Source organism: Zosterops lateralis (genome assembly GCF_965231275.1).
Source record: "Zosterops lateralis genome assembly, chromosome: 7".
NCBI classification, from domain to species: domain Eukaryota; kingdom Metazoa; phylum Chordata; class Aves; order Passeriformes; family Zosteropidae; genus Zosterops; species Zosterops lateralis.
The window spans coordinates 17,342,558-17,364,688 of record NC_139767.1 but is presented as its reverse complement, the minus strand read 5'-3'; the positions used below and the strand labels follow the sequence as shown (position 1 = coordinate 17,364,688).

Genomic DNA, 22,131 nt, shown 5'->3' with positions numbered 1-22,131 from the left:
CCTGAGCCAAACACAAAACAACTGGAGAGACCCTTCTTTGGAATGGAGGCAACTTCCAGTTATTCCTGTCTTTCCTGCTGCACTTAACACAAAAATGTTCTACCAGAATATGCCTTTTCCCCTATCATATTACCCTGTCCTCTCGTACACAGAGTTTTTGTTTAGATTGCTAAAACAGGCATTTTTGCCGTCTCTTCCTGTTCTTTCTAAATCAGAGCTTCCACACATCAATACAGGGGGGCTGACTCTACTGCAGGGGCTCTTTAACTCCCAGCTACTTCAGCAAGAATGCCCAGAGCAACCTAATGCAGACACATTGAAAAGGTGACATCTCTTAATGGTTCACCCTTTCAAACTCTTCACATGCACTTAAACGATAAGCCAGGTCACTTTCACCCTGTATTATTATATTCTGTGCAGTCCTGAAAATCTTCTGAGTGAAGTGGAAGTGGACTGGTAATAAAAGTCCCATTTGTCCTGTGAGTGAGGAGGGTGAGAAAGTTGCTGGAATACTGAGCACAGTGACTCTGTTTCACGTGTTCACTAATGAATGTACTTTCCATCTGCCATTCTGAAAGAGCAGAGAAGCCTTTCCTTTGCAATAAAAACCTTGTGAAGTGTTGCCTTGTGCATTTGTACTGACTCAGAACTCTGAAGAAGATGGCAATTATTACTTGCTTTAAAGAATAAGGTATTTTATTATGGAAGTTCATCTTCATAACAACATATGCAGAAAATGACTGACAATCACTATAAACACAAAGAGGTTCATGAAAACAAAAGAATGACTATTTACACTAACTTACTACCACAAACAATAAAATACAGTTGAGGCAGTAAATATTCTTTTCATGTCTTGAGAGATTATTGAACAATAACTTGACATTGTACTGACACATACCAACAGGGGTTCAAGATGTTTAGATAGCCCTGACCAAGCTGTACACTGCAGGAGGCAAAAAAAATGTTTGCTATACACTTATGTGAACTATGTCTCTCTGTTGTTTTAACTCATGAAATTGATCTCTTACAGGGAACTTCAGGAAAAATGTTTCAGTATGAAAAGAACAAAACCCTCTACAAGACAATGCTTTGATATCTAAAGCAATGATCTTATCCAAGATTATCTGAAATGCTTTCTCTGCTCCCCCTCACGGTTGCATCTAAACAGAAATCATGGATGAAACCAGGATTATCACATACTGTTTTTAAATATTTTAAAATCCTAAAATCAGGTCTGTGAATTACTGCATGTATACAAGAAGTATTTGCCAATAAGCATACTTAGAGAGTAAAAAAATACCCCAATGTATATATCCAATTTACAAATATTCCAACACAATAGAATTGATGCCGTTTGCTTTATGTAGGAAATGGTAGTTACAGAGGTTGGAAAATGAACAGCAGTATGTAATTGAGCCCTTGTTAAAAGGTATTCATCAAAACCCAGAGAAATTCTTGTTTGCACCTGTCCCCTACACTATTTTTTTTTCCTCTCTCTGCTTCTGCTTCTACTTCTACTGCGTCTGCTCCTTTCTCTGTGTTCCATTTTACTGCACTTGTCCCCGTAGCCTTCTTTACATTTTTTCTTCTCTTTGTGTACATCTGTGCTGGGGCTTCTGGTTTCATTTTTCCTGTGCCGCTCTTCACCAGGGCTTTGACTTGGACTTCTTCTTATGTGCCTTTGCCTGGAACTGCTGTGATTTGAGCACGGGCTTCTCCTGCTCCCTTCATTCATGTTTTGGCTTCTACTATCCCTCTCCTTTCTTTCAGCGTCTCTCGTGTTGGTGCTATGGTATCTGCTTGTGGACTTTCTTTCCCCCTCACAGGAGTTCCATTTGTTGCTCTCTGCAGAACTGTCTCGCTTTAAAAGCCTGTACTTCTCCCTATCTTTGTCCTTGTTACCGTGACTACTGGAGAGATCTTCATAAAGTTTTTCCTTCCTCGTTTTTGCCTTTCCTTCTGAATCGCTGCTGCTGCTGCTAGCCTCTGAAAACTTGTCTTTTTTTCTTTTCTTAGAATCCATCTTCTTTTGTGCTGCTTTATCTCTGCTGTCAGTCTCGCTATCACTGCTGCTTACTGAAGTCTCACTGGAGGATGAGGAAGAGGATCTCGTCTTATGTTTCTTGTGTTTACTTTTGCTTTTTTTCTTTTGCTGCTTTTTCTTCTTTCTGTCTTTCTTTTTCTTTTTCTTCTCGAGACGATCCAATTTCCTTTTATTTTCAAAATAAAAGAGTGGCACAATCAGACATGTTAAGATATACTAGACTGCAAAGTCACTGTCTTTTAAAGTTCACTACTTCTGATGACCTACACAGTAAATACATTCATTTTCATTAAAAAAAATGTATTCTTTTCCTTTTTCAGCAAAGTTTCATTTTAGAACTTCTAACCTGACATTACTCATAGTATGAAATCCACAGCTGCTCCCTCAAAATAGGAGTAATATGATTTTTTAATTCTTTAATTTTCAAAAAGATAAGTAAGATATGTCAATTTGGGCCTTGTAACTAGGAATAAATAGATTCAATAGTGCTTTATTTCCCTTTGTCAGGCTGCTCTGGAGACTTAGAAAATCATTGCTGTTTTTGTTTGTGCATTTTAAAAAAGCATTTTGAAAATGAAAAAATGCAATTAGTATTCACTTTCTATTAATGATGAAAACTGAGTTCTTTAGGCAAATAATACAGATATTTCCAGTAACCTCTTTTTACATGACTAGAAGCTTACATTTTCTATCTGTAAATATACAATATTCCATCACGCACTCACAAATCAGTGAGTGAATAGTGAAACTGCTTCCAGTGTATTAAAAAAAGAATCCCTTCAGACTAATAAAGCCTAAAGGACCCAAATATTTACTAAACTTCAACTTCTAAAATATAAAGGATTATAAAAATTTCAATGTGTTAGGTGGGCCAGCAGAAGTTCAAACAAAAATAACATTTTAAATTACTCTAACTACATACACATTCCTTACTTAAAAGGAACATAAAACATGTCCACTATTCTCAGAGATTTATTACATATGTGAATACCATACGTACCTACCTACTCATGGACCTGCTTAGCCATTCACCTTCCCCCTCTCCTCCCACTCCCCACATATGTGACATCTTTTATCCTAAAAGTTTGTTTTATCTGCATGCCTCTATGGGATCTACCAGTCAGTAGTGAGTATTTTTGATTTTAAAAATTTCGAGGTTATTTCAGGACAATATTGCAAATTAAGAGAGAAAAAACCCCTAAGTCACCTGGCACACAACATCAGTTGGATAAAAGCAAAGCATAGGAACCTCATTAACTCAGACCCTAAGGGAGCAGTGAGCTGCAAACCCTGACACAAGCATAAGGTGCAGCTGGGGCAACCTTGGCCTTGGGGTACAGGTCAGGTTCAGCTCAGTCACAGGGAGAAGATAAACTCTGTCAAGTTGTAAACCAGTGAAGAAGAACACAGAATTTTTAATCACAGAAGAAGATACTGTCAACAATGTAGTGCAGAGTAATATTTTAAAATACCAGCACAGCATCTCTAGTGAGCCAATTAGTATTTCAGTATCACAGTTAAACTGGAAATGAGCCTCAGTCAAAGGCATTAAAACTACATTAAAATAAAACAAGGTGACTAAAAATCATGCTACATAATGCCATTTGTGGTCAAGTGTATGTTCAACTAAGCTGATTTTCTTCTGTACTGATGGTGCTAAATGACACCAAAGAGTTACAGTGGCAATCATGGATGCAGTCAGAAATACTGGTGATACATACCCCCTCCCCTAGATACCAGACATACCTTAGAAGTTTCTGTTTTTGTTTGGTTGACAGTGATTTTAAAAATTCAACTTCTGGATCGTCATCTCCTTCACTTGTAACAAACTCCTAGAAAAATGCAGTAAGGTTCTTATAGATAAAAATAACATCTTCGTTCAGATTTCTGTTTTAAAAGTGGTGCCTCTATATACCTTATTTTTGCACAGACACGAATATATTTGTATTACTAAGTCAGCCTATGACATTGGCTAGAACAGAATACCCACTACCAAGTGAAAAACCCCAACATTTTCTCTCAGAGCTGAGTAGGTGTTATAATGTGGGGGTTATACAACAGGAGTTATTACTAGCATAGGAAAAAATCACTGCTAGGGAAAGAAACAATTCTGAAATAGTTAATAAAAATGAGCCAGGTTTGAAGCCCACGATTCCCCAGGATAAGTCACCTCATTGTTATCACGCTTGGATGAATAGGTAAGACACTAGTCCTGCTTGAACTCAGAGTAATTTAAGCAAATTACTTTTCTGTCTCGGTTTAGTCATTAGGAAAATGGGTAACACATCTCCTTCACTGTTGTGTTATTAGTCTTTAAATGTGCACGAAGTCTTCTAGCAATGCAAAATACTGTAATCATATAATCTACATACAGTAACGCAATCAGCAAAGCAAAACTACTTTGAAGACCCTGAATTCCTCAAATTATGCACATCTGGTACACCACAGTGATGTTTTTAATTTTAGCCACACAGAAGACGAAAGAAGAAATAAAGATTAAAAAGCTCTTACAAAGAAACCTCAGCACACCTTACATAAAGCAAATATATTGATATCAACATGATTCATTTAACAGTGCCCATTTGCTACATTTTTTGGGGTACATAGCTTTTTTAAAGGTAAAAGTACATCCATCTTTGGAGATACAATGAACTGTTGATTTACTGAAGATTTCAAGACCAGCTTGTATCATCCCCTCTTTACTAGTGGTTTGACAATTCTGCCATACGAACAAAGGTTACTTCAAGCAGTGTATATTAATCTTTCATTTTATACTTTTATTAAAGTACCTCAATTAGTAATATACTCTGAGCTAAGTAAAGGCAATTGAACCATTTTCAACCCCGGAAATAATAACTGGAACAATAGTAAATCAAATTAAAAACCCTTTCAGATATAGCATTCCTGGCAGGAATTATTTGTGCATACTGCTTCAAACTTCATACAAAGGGTAGCACTGCATTACAAGTATGCAGCAGAAGCCCTAACCACTCCTTTATGAAAAATTCAATTTCTAGTTGCCCAGAAGAGGGATTTAATTTATTATATGTGGTTTTAAAATAAGTAATTTATGATTCACCATTCTGTATGAAACAAAGCTGGAAAACTAAGTTTTTTGACATTTTTCTACTGGTATAGCTATTCAGCTTTCCTATGGATATGCATATTTGAAAACATTAAGTAACAATTCACAAGCAATCACATTTAGATTTACAGACATTTTCAGCTTACTGCTAAAAAGATATTACCTGTGATGGATCATTTGCGGTCAAGTTTCTCCCCAGTACATTTTGTTTCAGTGCAAACCCACTGTTTCTCATCTCCGCTATTAGCTCCGAGGGGTGCATTGATGGCCCTGTTCACAAAAATCACAGTTTGAATATATCATTTATAGCTCTCTACCTTTTTTGGACTCCACAGTAGGAATTCAGTTGAAGCTTTGTTAAGTAAAATCACAGCTAAATCAACTCAATAATCTTCTGCTGAGCAAATAATCAGATATGATTTTCTAAAACAGCAGTCTGAAGATTCAGAATGGAAAATAATTGCATTTTTCTTTAAGTACAAGGGGATTCTCTTATGTAACTTTGTCATGTTGAAAACAATATATTAGATAAGTCTAGTAATACATTTTTATTATAGTAAAAAAACACAGCAGATCTAAATAAAGCACATTAAATAAGACTCAGGTGCCTCCTCTCCTTTGAAACAGTGAGAAAATGCACCTCTAATATGTCACTAATAACTAATTTTTCACAATGACACAAATTTTTGAACTTCAATGTAAAAAGTAGCATTAGAAGAATACATATGGAATATAAAACAAATGAAAAATATCTATGTCCTTACTTATTCTAGGGATTGCCAAATACATGTATCCACTAGACTGTTATCTCCTCAGAGATTTCTGGTTTTATTAGTTTAAACACCATGCTATATTTTTCATTAGAATAGGTGTTGGCATTAGACATGATTTCCTTCTTTGCAAGAATCTAACAAGGAGTAAAATACAGGATGTATTATGTATCATTCAGACTTGACTGTATAATTTACAAACCTTGTAACTCACTCTTATACTTTAATTGAATCCCTGTGATCATAATGTTGAGTACTTGTCTGATTAAGTATTTTTCTTCACCCTAAATATTCACTCTCTTGTGAGGTGACTTTCAGTAAATTTCCTTCCCAGTTCCTTCACTAACCTTACTGTCAATACACTGTGTAAGGTAAATCTAAATTAAAACCAACGTAAAACAGGGTGTGGAGCACACATATACTATTACTTCAGTAAGCTACTGTAAATTACAAGATTAATTAGCCTTATGAAATGTACTGATCCTGCTCTGTGGTTTAAGACTTTCTTAGTTGTGAAGACTGACAAAACTCATAGATTTTTAACACAGACAAGTATGGAAAAATAAAGTGAGATTTTTGCTATAGAAAATATATGGAAAGTAATATAACGCTTTCTCAAAAGAAGTAACCTTTTTCTTATTTTCCTATATAATATATTACCTTGCAGAAACAAACAGGCCTACATGTAAAGCAGGAAGGAATACAACAAAACTTTGGAAATGGTTTAAGGAGCCCCTGCATTAATGACTTCTTTTTAAAAGTTCCTTATTTTGCTGGACAAAAGAATTTTCAAATGATACCTTTTAGTCTTCCCTTGAGTTTACATTTTTCTTAAGTAGGGGGTTATTTCCCATCCCCTCTGCACTTTACCAAAAGCGCTCTTTCTTTTTATGTGTTATAGTATAATTGTAAACTCACAATTCATGAATGTGTATAGGCCCCAGTGTTTACATTTTTGCATATTTCAAATTTCACACCTTGGTCTGCTTGCCAAAATCTACTCTGGCTGGAACACAAACTAACATTAGACAGACATCTAATGACAGAAATTGGTACCAGAAGAGGCCTTGATTTGAAAAATCCATATAAAAACAGCCATATAATTCAGTCAAAAACCGTGTATGAGGAAGCCAGAGACAAAGCATAGAATCATGAAAGATATCAGCATACCAAAGAAACCAAAACACTTGACCAATTCAAGCCTAGAATATCTGTTATTCAAAGGCAGTTCCTCCCTATTTTTCAAAGAGCCACTGCCTAAGGAAGTAACTAAGTTCTTAGGTATTCCTCTTCAGTGTTTCAGCGTTGTACACATTTGGTGTGTGTCCAATACCTAATTATTCTCATTAGTATAGCTAGAACAATAGAGAAATGCAACTTGTCCAAATCTACACAGCAGACTTGCTAAAGAACCAAGACAGAAGCCCTAACCTTCTGGTTCCCTATGGGGACTATGGTCCGAACTGAGACCAGAGAGACATGAAGGCATACTGGCCTTCAAAAGAACGTTTTAAAATTATTTTCCAGAAACAAACCTTTTTGGCATTCTTTGTGCATAACACTGGAAAAAGGCAAACAAAATAATTCCTTCTCTTTTAAGAAAAAGCTTGTAACGAATGCCCAACACTACTGATTTTTGTGCATCTGTTTCCTTGTATATCAAGAGTGTCAAAGAGAAATTCATAGCTCCACCTACAGTATTTTAGTTGCAACCCAGTATTACCATGATAAGGACAGTTACCAAACTACTGTTATTCCTTTTTGGTGGACATATACAAGCTGCATCAAATGCACCCACAGAAACTTGAGACTAAAGTTGTTTATGAAATAAATTATTCCTGTTTTGGTCTCCCTAAAATTGTGAGGGAAACAGTAATTTAGGTTCAGCCTACCTTGTGAGGAGATGCAAGAATCTCCAAGAAGTTTTATTAAATATGTTATTTTTATTATAATTAAGGGTTTTAGAAAACACTAGGAAATGAGATTCAGAAAATAAACCAACCCCATAAATGGAAATAGAGTCAAAACACAATCCTATTTCACAACCCTTTGTGTGCAGACCCCAGCCAGGCGTGACATGGGCAGTTGTCCAGAGTGGTTGATTATGGAAGACACTTCTTGCAGTACGGCATCTTTGCACTTTGAAAAACATTAACATTTTTGAGAGGATGAAACAGATGAACCTGCTTACACTTTTTTTTTAACAACAATGCCACTGAGCTTCTCGGAAATTCTGCTGCCCAATGACAGCAAGACACTTGTAGGGACACGGTAGGGAGAAAACAATCTCTGATGTGGAAAGTTAAAATGACTGTTTTCTACATAGTTACAAGTCCAGGCTGATAAGTTCAATTCAGACATCCTATTTAACAATGGCTGCATAGCTTAACTGAAAAGCTCTGTTACTATCTACTTTCTGCAACAGAACAACAACGAAGAAAATGTTTATTCTCATAATTGAACTCCTTTGCTTGGAATCAAAGGAACCAAATGCTTGGTGGCTTTCTTCTGCCACCTCAACAGACTGCTTTTGATTCATATATTAATGATGTTGATAAACAGATCTGATTTTCTTTGAAATATCAGTGACAGGTTGAGGTCTCTCAGGATTCCTGGGCACAGCTACTTTATGTGACAGTACTGAGGTGTACAACATACTTCCTTTTGAGATGCTTTTTCAAAGAGTCCTAAAAGATGCCTAAACCCGTGAGTAAATGATGGCATTCTGATTTCTATACTATAAAATTTAATAGGGGATTTCTCCTGGCTAATGTAAATGAGAGAGGCAAAGCCTGTAAAAGAAACCCTAAAAACTGAACCTCACTTAAAAGAGATTTGAAAAAAAGCAACTTCTCAGAAGTGTCCTTGGCTTCCCTATTAAGCAGTTAAAGTTTAAACCTTGATGCCACCATGTTGCCTGGTAACCCAAGGTGGCAAATCTTTTCAGCCTGCCTTTGGCTTATGACCACACGTGTGGTCACTCTCCAAGACTGTCAGAGAAAGCAGTACTAGGTGTACCTGGCAGCCCTATGCTCCAGCTGAGTCATTAACTGTAAAACAGATGGTAAGACTGAGCTGAGAGGCTCCCAGTTGGCTAAAATTTTTGGCTATGGCAATAGCTTATTATTCTTGAACAGCACCCATCAACTTGCAAAGAGTCACTCCTACATCAGGCACAAAAATGCTTTACATGCTATGAAAATCAATCTCTTCATATAGGCATTCCTTACAGGCTTGTAAGACAGCCTGTGAAGAACCCACCTCTGTGACCTCATGCAGGTGAAAACATCTAGAGATACTATACCATGAGCTGGCAGAACTTTAGATACAGAAATCCTATAAAAATAGCTGATTGCTACAACTTCTGACAAGTAGTCTCCCAGCATTCTTTCATCAGCAAACTAAAAATAAGTTCAAAGCTACAAAGTTTCATCATCCATTTCTTATTCTTCCTGAAACAAGTCAAATACAGTACCTTGCTATTTTTGAATACGACTGTCAAGGTTATTTTCTGAAATTTGCATTTTGATAGGGAAAAAAAAAGGAAAAAAAAAATCTTTAAAACTTTCCCAGACGCTACTTGGCTAAAATGAAACCATTTATCTGCTTTAGAACTAATTCACAGTCTTGGAAAAACTTTTTGTCATTTAGTGTAATTAACTGCTTGTGAATATGACATTTATTTTTAAGCATTAAGACAACTGACAACTTCTTATATTTTCTGTAGGTACAGGTAGTTAAAATTATACTAATGGCTTGCACAAAAACGTCTCCCTAGTTAAAGACTCACCAAAGATTTTTAAAGGGTTTTTTTTTTTCAGCTATTGTAATTCTCAAGAAACAGTATTGTCACACAAAGAGGTTACAGTTTCTTCCTGCTTACTTTCCACAGTTGTTCTTGCTGCACTAATTCTCTCTGTTCTGTTTAAGATACTATTTAAGGATACAATTCAGATAGCTCAATTGACTCAAAGAGCTGGGGCACAAAATCTAGAAACTCAAAATATGCAATGAAATGTGAAAATAAGGATTTGAGTCTTCACAAAGCACTACCTGAGTACAATCTTAGCTTGACAGCTGTTGGTGCATCTTTATAATATTTGTACAATTAAGTAAACAGAAGAGATGTAAATAGGTTTTCTCTCAGACATATATGAGCAGCAATTAGACTGGATTCCAGAAGAATGTCATATTAGGATTTCTATAACACATTGTAAATTTGCTTTTTTAGAACAAGGAGCACTCCAATTTCTCATCGCACAACTGATGAATTAAACAGAATCAGTTCTGCTTCTATTAATCCATCAGGAGGGGAATACAGTTCTGCCTGCCTTACAAGCAAGCCCTCCCACCCTGCATTACTACCCCACACCTGTCCAAGAAACCAGAGAAACCTACAGCTCAATTAATTTTCTATTCTGTCTGTACTTCTCTTGATGCTAAAAATGCAGAGTGCATGTAATATTGTTGTTTTCAGAATGTTTTCTCTAGGAGGCATGGGCACCCTTAGGAGAGCAATGCCAGCTGTAACACGCCATCCAGCAGGCCTCCATTACAATGTGTAAAGAACATCTTTCTAATTATTCAATATGAGGGAACAGTATGCTGAAACAGTACGCTTTTCATAACAACTGTGATTAAATATCACTTTTTCTGCAATAGCTTCAGTAGCAGTGAGGACAGACCATCATGCTATGTTTGCCAGTATCACCAAAAATAGCAGTTTTACTTCCACCTGCTCATGATGCACAGCCTTGACAGTATTTGCCCAATTGACTGATAAAAGCTTTCACTACTGTCACCAGTGCAGATAAGCAAACTGAATTATTCTTTACTATCAATCAAGTTTTAAATGGATTTTTATTGTGGAATATAAATGGAAAGCAAAGACGTAAAAAACAATACTGTGAACATGACTGCCATCTTTGGCAGGGGAAATGACAGTAACCCTTGTACTTACATTGTGGCTGCAGTTACAGAACTATCTGATATTTAAGGTTGTATCCATGCCTTGTTTTGTATTCTGTGTATTGTTATAAAATTAAATTGAGTACACTATATAAAAGTTACTGGAAATTTGTAGAAAATACTGGAAAAAGTAGATTCTTCATGGTGTAATTTTAATTGCAACTATTTATTTTAACTACTGCTCATTCTGCATATCATCAAAACAGAGTATTTAGAATATGGCTTTTAGAACAGGGTTTTCTCCCTTTCTGAAAATGTGTTCTGGCAGACATGGGATATCTTTCCATTTAGAAATGTGATCATTTTAATCTAAAAATATCACCATCATCACACCATCACCCTTCTCCTGACTTGGTAAGAGAGATAATTTACATGAAAATGTAAACATAGCAAACCTGTGCATCTGCTATCAATCTGCCATATGTGTCATGGTCAGTAAACTCCATGCTACCATGCTTAAAAATTTATGAATCAAGGACAAGAGACTCTCAAGGCTTCTCTTTTATTGCTACACATTTTTTTGTTAACAAAGTAGGCCTAAAGCATGTTGTCATCATCCTTTCTTATAGTTAGCTTGGACCACATGAGGCTGTAACTCCTCCAAACTGAAATTTATCCGGTTTTCTACACAACAATGGCACTAAAGCCACACTTGGCTGTGGGAAAGTAGATAAATAAATACAAAAATCCCTCTTTTGAATTAACTAGGCTTTAGAAAACATTCTGCTGTTGGATTTCAGTCTAGCACACAACCACATGAAGGATAAATACACTATGAATACAGAATGCTGCCTTTTCTGGGTGGTAGCAAAGACATAACATACACCACAATGCTTTTCAGGTTTTGCTTTACAAGAGAAACTAATATTAGGATAGACAGTTGTGTCAATATATCCATATACTTTCTTGTTCTGTCCACTGAATTTTCTACAGCTTTTGTTAACATGAAAAAGGAAAAGGAAATTGAACAAAAATAGAAAAAAAATTACAGACTGAGCTTAATCATACTCCATAGTCTGTGAACTTTTACTGAGGTTGTGACAGAGATGAGAGTAGGCACTTATTTTATCTAAAGGACAAAGAACTATTATCAAAATTATGTGATCATGACACACAGTAAATTTAGGCTGCCTTCACTAATTCAGAATCAATCATTTTTTTACTGATAATTTTTTCATCTATTTCAGAGATGAGTGCATTCAGACCATATTTACACTTCAAAGCAACTGCTGCAGTTGGCACTGAGAGAAATCAATGACTAAAACCTCTGGCTTTTAATTAGCTCTTCTTCAGAGGGCCTGCAGTTTAACTGTATTTAACACTTTAGCACAGAATTTTGGTGTAATTTGCCATGCTTTTGTCATATGGTATTTCAGAGAAACCTGAGTTTCCTTTTTACTTTTTTGGAGCAGTAAAAACCATTTAACATCATCAAACTGCTATTGGAATCCATATTTAGTGCTTAAATACTAAGCACACGATTTCTAATAGAATCTGTATTTTATACATTCACAACAAATACCAAGGGGTCTGAAACATAAATGAAGGATTATTCTAAAATGTGACAGTTCTTAAAACTATGTGAAGATTTAGTTAAGGTTCCTACTGTTCACAATCAAAGGTCTCAGCTGCAGATCATAAAGTAAGGTTTCACACACTGTATGTTTCTACGGATGACCATTTATACAAATATTCACAGTTAACATATTCAAATACCTTTTCTTGGTTATTACAAATTCAAGAGAATATTTTTTTTAAATTCCTGCATTCCCAATACAATGCAGACTTTTTTTCTGTGTTGGGAAAAAAGGTACCATATTTGTCACTTGGAAATGGCAGTGAGATACAGACATAATGTAATATAAACATAGATTTCATTTTTTGCTGTCTCCATGTGACTGGTAATTTCAATTATTACTCTGGAAAGGTATTTCACCTAAAAGCTTAAGATCAGTGGAACACACTAAGTCATAGACAGATGGAGACAACACCCACAGTTGGTTCAGGGGCACTCAGGAGATGAAAAGAGAGGGTGCAAACCCCAAACTGGGTAAGAAGCCTTTAGAAGGCTGCACGTGCCTAGAGTGGTTTTATCTTGGTAGACCATAAGAGACCAGATACACACACACATTGCTCCATTAGACTTCTACCTTTATTTCCCTGAATTTTCCACAAGGTACTAAGCACCTCACACTACTTTTTCCTCAGTAATTCCACAGCATGGATCACATATATGGAGCCAGTCAGGTGTAAGATACGCAAAGTAGTCCACAGCAGAGGAAGATGCTCAGCACTCTCCAAGCTTAGCTTTCATAGGCCAAGAGTGCAAGAACATCTTCTAACCTCACCATCTCACTTTTAACTATGCTATTCATATAGTTTGAGATGCTAGCCTCACTTCCTGCAATAGTAATACCTTTCTTCATAAGAAAGGAACAGATCCATAATGGGTTCTTTGTTCTAAAAACCGTATAATGAAAGTTGTAAGAATTTAAACTTCCATAGCCTTTTAGTAACCCCTCATCTGCCCAAACTATCATTCAGCAGGATAGATTGTTTGCAGGAAAGAAGGGGAAAAAATTCAGTTTGTCCTAATTTCAAGACCAAGAAAGTCTCAGGCAATTCTGAAGTGAAATAACAGTATTATTTCAAAACATTTTGCGCAGGACACCAAATGATCTCTGTTCCAATCAAGTCAATGGCTTCCCAGGATTCACAAAAAAACCTCACAAACCCCAACAGATGCTGCTGGTTAATGATAAAAAAGGACTATAAAAGCAGGCCAACTTTGAGATGCTAGTGAGCTGGGTTTTTTGTTGGTATGCATTCCGTATTTTCTACATGCATATATAATATCACAGTGGCACATAAAATCAGAAGCACAATCGATATTTTCATCTTCTGTGAACTTTGGAAGTTAGGATTTTATCAGTAAAACACTCTGTAAATCAGTTTAGCCCAAAGCAGCATTTTGATTGCCTAATTTACCTTTGTAAAAGAGAAATAAATCTTCTAAGTTGGTCTCCGTAAGCCTCACAGCTGGAACATTCTAACACTACTTTGCAGTTTCCAGTGATCAAAGTTACTTTATATCTAAAACTAAGAATTTCATAATAGAAATAATGCAACACCAGGGGGTGCAGTTATCATGCAATAATTACACTCCTGGGAGATTACAGACAAGGCTGTACCCCAGGGGTGTGATTATCCCATGATAACCACATCCACTGAAATTGCCTTATTGCAAAAATAATCTCTATTCACTGGTGAGATATTATTCGATAGGTGCTTTTTTAATGGTATGACTTTTTTTTCGTATGAATTACGAACTAGATTAGTAAAATGGTCCCAGAAGCAAAATAACCAAACCACCGTGCCCAAGTTAAGGTACTGATTGTAACTATTTTTGTTTGCTGAACCACTGCAATGCATGTCAGATCTTGAAAGACAGCAGAAGACAGTTCTGTGCCACAGACACCCTCTGTCCTGCAGCACTTTCACTGGAGGAAACTGAAGGCTGTGACTGGTCTTTGCACACAAAATACTCAACACCAAATCCAACATGGCAATTGCCAAACAGTTTCATTTGTCAAGAGGAACATTACAAAGTAGTCTTCACATCAGATTAAAAGACAGCTGTTCTTCTGCTGAAATGACAGAATCACAGCTTATAAAACTTATGGGAAAGAAAACGCCTATATTGGACATGATGTGGGGGGAAAAAGAAATCTCAGTTAATAATTCTCCTTTTCCCCAATGGAGAAACATAGCAGGAACTTTAGATAAGTCAACCAAATCAGTCATGGGTTTTACTTTCATTTATTTGCAGTCAAACATTTCATCTGATGCTGACAAAAGTAGTGAGTCCAAACGAGATATTTTGTTTCACTCTTTCTGCAGCAGGAAAAAACTAGAACAAAACACAAACTGAACTCATATCAAGGCCTGCTACAAATCTTTGACAGGGAAACCAGACCATTTTTTAAAATCTACTTCTGCAGAAATTAGTGATGCCAGTGTCCTTAGCACACCAGATTAAGAACCATGAAGCTCAATGTTCCCACACACTGACTGGGCAGAGATTTATCACCAGCCAGGATGCTCAGCAGCACATGGACCAGAGCCTTCCAACACTGTGCTGATGCATGGTGTGCTCTAGCAAGGGAGAGTATTTGCAAAGTTTGAAGAATTCTAACCTAAATATAGCTGGGGTAACTACCACGCACTGCATAAAAAAATTATTTCATTCAATTTGCATGAAAAGGATGTAAGATCGACTTCTATTAGGATGAAAAGATTATTAATCAGAAGAAATAAAGCACTACCAAGTTAGTAACTTCAATGCAATAGAGCTCTTTCCAAAGAATTTAAAAAAAATTCCAAAGATTTGGTCTTTAAAAAAAATGTTTACTTATTTAGAACTTAAATTTGGTCCTTCTAATACAATTAATTTCATAAACTATTTGGAATCCTTGTACATTGACTACTGTACTAAAATTTTACTCTGGTTTCACCTTTCTTCCTCATTACATCTGTATTTCTCAGCTGTACCCTTTCATTTATGAGACAATATTTGTATTTCAATTTCCTGAAACACCAGCTAGAAAGTTTTCAACATCTTTCTAAATATGGCAATAATTCCTAGCCTTTGAAAGTACTACATGCTCTAATAATTTAGCTGAACATTTTTCAACTCTTTGAGAGTTCATTGCAAAATGTATTTTTACACATTAGGTTATAAAAAAGCCTGGTGAAATAAATTTAGTACACATTCCAGACCTGCTGTACACTACCAGTAATCACTGCCTATCCTTGAAATCCCTATTCTTTGCTCTGTTCAGAGACATGTGTTTTAACCTCTACATTTTAGAAACTAACAAACAGCTTCAGAATAATTGAATGAACTTTACCTGACCCTAGAAGCCAAGTAGTTTTGCACTTTTTTTTTTTCCTGGTGCTGACAACCTCAATAAATGAAAACTGTGGATTATTTACATGTCTTTTACCAGCTTTCTAAGCATAAGGAGACACTTGTGACATGTGGAGGAGGGAGTGCTTGGGAATCAATTCATGTGCAATTCAACTTGTTTCAAGTGCAAGGGACTTTTTAAAACCTAATCATCAGTTCACAAAACACAGAACAGTTTCATTAAAAGTCGATCTTATAAAAAGTCTCTGTCCTTTCTAAAGTAGCATTTGCTGGAGTTCTAGCCAGTCTAAAGAACAGTGTAGCAATGGACATTTTTGCAGTACTATAAAGCAATAAAAAATAATCAGGAATTCAGTCTAGAAAGCAACTTAGGAGTGCATGTAATTACTGATAAAGAGAAGCAAGAAAAACCAGATTTTGAGGAGGTGTATTGCACTGAGCAAGAGAAGAAGGTTCTTGGAGGTGGAAACAGATGCAGCAGAGCTAACTGCATCTGCAGCACTGTAACAACTGGGCTGAACTCTCAGCAATGCAAAGTAATTACTCCCATCCCAGCCAACACAGGACTGCTGTCAGGCTTTCAACATAAAAAAAAAATCCCAACCCATACTTTTTAAAAAATATATGGCATATGCTTTAACATACCCTGTAGATGAATTATGAGTCTTAGGGGAAGCAATGAATTCAAAAATTTGCTTCGTTTACACACATTTCCAGCAGTCATCAAAGGAGTATAACTTAACTTGTTATTAAATCAGATAAAGGTTTAGAAAGGTTTGTATTCCTGAGACTAGAAAAAGCAGACAACCTTTTATATGATGTTGTAATTAATATCATCACTTTCTCTAAGCCTTGTATTTGCTATTAAATCAAGAACTTTAAGCTTTACCTACAGTGTTTTTACATAGTTTCCCTGGAAGAAAGAGAAAGTAGCAGTATCATTACAGCTGACAATTCAAATTCAAGAACAGAGTCTTACAAATTATATATACAAATCCTGATCTGTCGCCCACCCCTACTCCCTAAAAATCCTTCCTCAGCCTACAGGAGTCTAAGCTCAGCACAGCACACTGTCTTCTAAGTTCCAGAGTTGAAAATGAAAGGGCACTGGCACAGTCTGAGAACATCTAAGTATTTTTACACTATTTTCCTTAATGCAAAATTCATCATATATGCTAAATGCTCTCTTTAGGCTTAAAAAGATGGTTTGAAAAGCCCTTTGGGGGACGTCTCTTTAAGTGGGAAACACCCACAGCAGTCAAACGTTGCCTACACCTATATAGATAGCTCAGTAAGGTTTGAAACAAGCAGTTATTTTTCTACTGACACTGCAGTGTGTCTGTATTACACTGTAATGAATAATAAGGAATGCACATTCAGGTTTGTGCAAGCATGTACTAATATTTTCTGCTTTCTCAACCAAACACCCCTAAAATTCACCCATATCATTTGAACTGAGGTGTGGACAGTGAGTTCTGTAGCACAAAAGCATCTCTGACGTGCAAAAGCTGCACAATATGATTCTACCACCACCAAATGCTCTAAGGACAGTTTTTTCTAAGATAAGACTCACATAAGAAAGTGATTTAATTTTATAACCAATTGAACAGAAAGGCTGTGCAAGTCAACCATAGGATGAGTAACACAATGGCATAATCATCAGACAATGCCTAAAAAGACAGGAGAGTAAGAGGCATGATTTCCTTTAATTCAACTCCTCCAGGCCTCATCTCTAAGAAATATGTATTTACATGACCTAATCCTGAAAAACAAGATTGTTGGTAGGGTAAATATGTAACAAAACCAGGAGCTGCTACATAAAATAGACAACCTGAAGGAAGACAGAAGAAAAGCAGAAACTATCAGGTGTACCAACTGTAATGGTATGTCTGCAAAATCCAAGATGCAAAACTTTAAAGCACAGTACAGCAAGGCTGAAGACTCGTCCGGGCTACCTGATGTTTCTTTAATGTGTCCCAGTTTTAAGAAACTTAAAAGCATTACAACTTGGGTTAATTCACGGAAAAAAAAAGTACTGTAGGAAAAAAGAAATATTCAATTTGAATGTTTATACCCACTTCTTCAAACATAATTTAGCACTAACTATTGTGACTTCACGTAACAGGAGAGCTAATAGAAGAAAAAAAAAATGTAGTTTGAGAAGCAAAAATAAGTCAGGTGAATGGAAACCAGGCATTTGGAAATCTAGGTTTCAGTTGCTTGTCTACTTACACAATTACATATTTTAAAAAAGCCCACAAACCTCTCAATTTCACCAAGTGATTAACAAAGATATAATGATATATTTCATCTTAGTCGAGCAGTTTGCTTAAGTTTGAATTGGGACAGTCTTTGACAATCCACTCATTTTTCTGGTGACACAAATTCTGTCACTCTGATCTAAGGTCTGATTGCAGCTTCTCAATTTTAGGCACAGATAGGATCAAAGCAATACAGAATCCTTTTTAAATGAGTTACTAATTAGAAAATTAGGTCCCTGTAATTTGAAATAATTAACTCAAAATTGTGGCTCTTACAGTTGGAATTAATTGTTTTCCAGATTTCATCAACTCTCTGAAATATGATAAACTTAAACCTTCTAAAGTTAAACATGATGAGCTCCCCCCACTTGTCTAACCAGAACCTTTAACAACCATTCACTGCCTACCTGACCCATCACTGGAGACTGAACTTGCATTGATTCCAGAAAGGCCAAACAAGGGACATTCTCGATCAGTGTTGATGTGACCCCACTTGTGGCATTTAATACACCTCACGTTCCGCACCTAAAGGCAACAAAGCCAATTGACACAATTTACTCACCAATACAGTCAAATGTTTACAGAAATGTCTGTGTCATGAGGCAGAAGAAAAGCTTTGAAACCCACTATTAAGACAGTCCATGTGCATGTTCTGCAGTTAGACAACATTTGAAATACACCCCAGCCATCCACAGAGTGAAATTTATGTCACTTGCCTGGATACCAAAGGGTTGATCTCTGATATTCATGTCATCCTTAGCGTATCTGTTACACAAGCACAAAAAAACAATACTCAATTCATTACTATTTTTAAAAAGACATCATACACAAAACTACCTTTTGTTGATAAGTGTACGCCCATTTCAGAGGTATAATTCCTGAAAACATTTTTTTTAATACACTTTCAAATACAGATGTAAAAATGAAATGAAAATAAAGCTGAGCTTTATTAAAAAAAAAAAAAAAAAAGAATTCCAGGCTAACAGGTTTCACTAATTAAGTGTCAGGATGTGACAAGATCACACAAAATATATATTTGACCTGCTCAAAAATATAACAGGGGGAAAAAAGGGGACAAAAAGAAAAGTGTATGAAAAAATCCAAGTATCTTACTTTTCTCGAGGAGCAACTTTTTGCCATTCAAATTTGTATTCAGTCTCTCCTTCTTGCTATAAAACAGAAAATATGGTAAGGTTGAAGTTTTTCAGAATACGATTGAAGCAAGCAAGAAGAAAATGTAAAGAAATAATGTAATTAAATACCTCTTTTGTTTCCTCTTTGAAATTTCAGAAAGCATGCCAAAAAAAAAAAGATGCATTAATTATATATGTAAAATGCAGATGGTATTCCACCCCTAAGCTAAAGACAAAACGTTTTACGGTTTATACTAATCAACAGTGCAAACACTCAGCATGTAGCTTTATTTAAATAGAGTGCACTTACAAATAACCAGTCTCTAGTATATAACTATAAATCCTGTAAATCCAGCATCACCTTCTAAAATGATGTTGATTTGTTACACAAATAAAAACTTTAAACCTTTTTTTCAAGAGTAGCAACAATACTTTTAAGATATTAAAAAAAAGTTTAGCAATACTTGCTACTTTGAAATTGCATTTCCTCTAAGCTTAAGAGATGACTATTAGAGCTTCTAAAGTAAAATAATTACAAAACTTGGTCTACAAGAATGAGTCCATCCAAGCATTTCCAAGTGATCCCATGCAAATGGGAAAGATGCATTTTGAAGGGAACATGCATTCTATTAGAGGGAATATATTTTCTTAGTTCTTCACTTACATTCAGATCTTGCTAAAATTAAGTGATTGATATGAGTGTCCACCAGGTATTTAGAAACTTCCATTTATGACACTACTAAACAGTCACAGACTCACCAGACACAGGTTAGGCAGCACTTCTGACTACTGAATTTCAACATTTATTATTTTTATAACTTCTGATAATTAATTTTTTGCTCTGGTATTTCCTATGTTTGACAAGCATCAAGTTGCATTATGGGCATAACTTTTAAACAAATGCAACCTGCTATTTCTGTAAAGGAGAGCAGGCCAAAATACAGGTTTGTGTTGTCTGAGTCACTGCCTTGGTAAGGTCTAGTCCTCTTCATCCAATGGCTTTATAACTGGGTAAAGAAACAGGCTGAGGACAGAATTCATTTTACCATTATTTATTTATTAATTGTTTCCTGGAAAGATATTTTATCTGTTTTTTTCCGTTCATATTGAACTGTTACTTAAAAAAACCCCAACCATTCTCTTTGAAAGAAATTAAAGTTTAGTGAGATCAAAATTATTACGTACTATATCTATCTATCTACCTATATGTCTGCATATTTCCACAGAAAGAATTAAAAAATCACCCCTCCTATCATTACCTCACTATGAAGATATTCTTTTAAAATAAATAAATTGTGTTTATTTCTTCAGGAGGTTTTTAGCTTTGCAGTACTATCTGCCCAAAATCAGGAAATTATAATACCTTTCTTTGCTCCAGGTGGGGCCTCATACATGAAATTAAGACCATTCTTCACACGCTCATCACCCATAAGCAACCTACAAAAAAAGGGCAGTTTGGGGTGTTACACACAAAACAGTCACATTGGTAACACTCACAAAAAAAAACCCCAAACCAGTATGAAATTGTTGTGATAACTAACGTTTTTTTTTCATTTGTTAATGAGAGTAACAAAATCTGAGTATTGAAAAAGCTGAGAGACTAGTCAATGCTTTTGCATGAACCACTGTGTACCAAAAATCACACATTCCAATCTCAACTGAAGAGTAGTATGTCCAGAGTTATGAAAATCAGATTTCTGTGATACAAATGTATTATTATACAAGGTTACCAACTGTTCTGTGAATGAATATGCATTTCAAATGCATATTTTGAAATTAATTAGAAGACAGGCACAAACTACTTTAAATAAGTTCTTGTGACTTCTGCTTACTCAGTAATCACAATGAATCACTGCTCTCTCCTATTACTACAGTCAATGGGAGACAGGAATTCAAATTGCTCACTGCAATATGACCTCACTACCATGAAAACAAGACAGGAGGAAGAAGTGTGTGATCCTAAGCCATTTCTCACCTATTATCATAGGATTCCTGTTCTTTCAGATACTGTTGCATTAATTCTTCTTGTTTCTTCTTATCATATGAGATTTTCTGTTCTGCCATCCATACCTAGTTAAAATAATTAAGCTTCTACTTAAGTACAAAAACTATTGCAAAATACATTAACATATAAATAACTGGCATACTCAATTGAGAATGCTTAACGAGGGGTGATCACCATTCTAATCACATGAAATACATTATTTTCATCCAGCATTTTAATAAATGAACTTCCCACGGCAATAATTTTGAGAAACCCCAAGTTCCAACAACATTTACACACTGAAAAGAGAAGAGAAAATGCGATAGCTCAAAAGGAAAAGTGGGCTCAGAAAATACCCTGTGGGTGCCACTGTCTTCCTGCAGTGACCCCCAGCCCCAGGTCCCCCCGGGTGTTCCTGGCATGGGACACAGTTCTGGGGAGGGCACCTGCAACCAGGTGGAAGCGGGTATGAAATACCGGGAAAACATGGGCACACCGTGACAGGCGGGGTTTTACTGGACGGTACAGCGCCTGTTTGTCCTGAGAACCAGGTCTGGAAAAGCCTGAGCCAGGAAAGTGCGACAGCCGTACACACCCGGGAACAAGAAAACCCAAAGCTTCAAGTACTTCTTAACTCTTTTCCCTGCCTCCCCCATGCTCTTTGCCCAGCGCCGGTGCCACCCGGGAAGGTGAGGAGCGCTGCTGGGGCCGCTGCGGGGCCGGGAACCCGGTACCCCCAGACCCCCTCACCTTCTTGATGTTGGATTTAGAGGCGGGGTGAAAATCCTTCTTGCACATGAAGTTGGCGAACGACTTCCCCATGGCGGCGGCGGCGGAGCGGGAGGCGCCGGGCCCCGCACAGACAGGCACAGGCACAGGGAGAGGGACAGGGACAGGGACAGCGGCAGGACCGCGGCGCTCCGGGGCGGCCCCGGCCGGGCCTTCCGGGTCGG

The 22,131-nt window shown here is 36.5% G+C and overlaps 1 protein-coding gene across 2 annotated transcripts; it reads right to left on the bottom strand.

Moving 5' to 3' along the window:
• Positions 1-678: 678 nt before the first annotated feature.
• On the bottom strand, positions 679-22,103 carry CIRSR (corepressor of RBPJ and splicing regulator). 2 transcript variants are annotated; one of them, XM_083864708.1, is made up of 10 exons: positions 21,929-22,103; positions 21,170-21,264; positions 20,558-20,631; positions 19,324-19,337; positions 19,175-19,230; positions 18,778-18,826; positions 18,469-18,586; positions 5,296-5,402; positions 3,794-3,879; positions 679-2,213 (listed from the first exon to the last, which is right to left on the bottom strand). In XM_083864708.1, the coding sequence occupies exons 1-10, from the start codon at positions 21,998-22,000 to the stop codon at positions 1,481-1,483; spliced, it is 1,404 nt and encodes a 467-aa protein (XP_083720834.1). In that variant the 5' UTR covers positions 22,001-22,103; the 3' UTR covers positions 679-1,480. The 2 variants fall into 2 exon arrangements, with proteins under 2 accessions (XP_083720834.1, XP_083720835.1); XM_083864709.1 differs by lacking the exon at positions 19,324-19,337 and having other exon boundaries at positions 21,929-21,965.
• Positions 22,104-22,131: the final 28 nt, after the last annotated feature.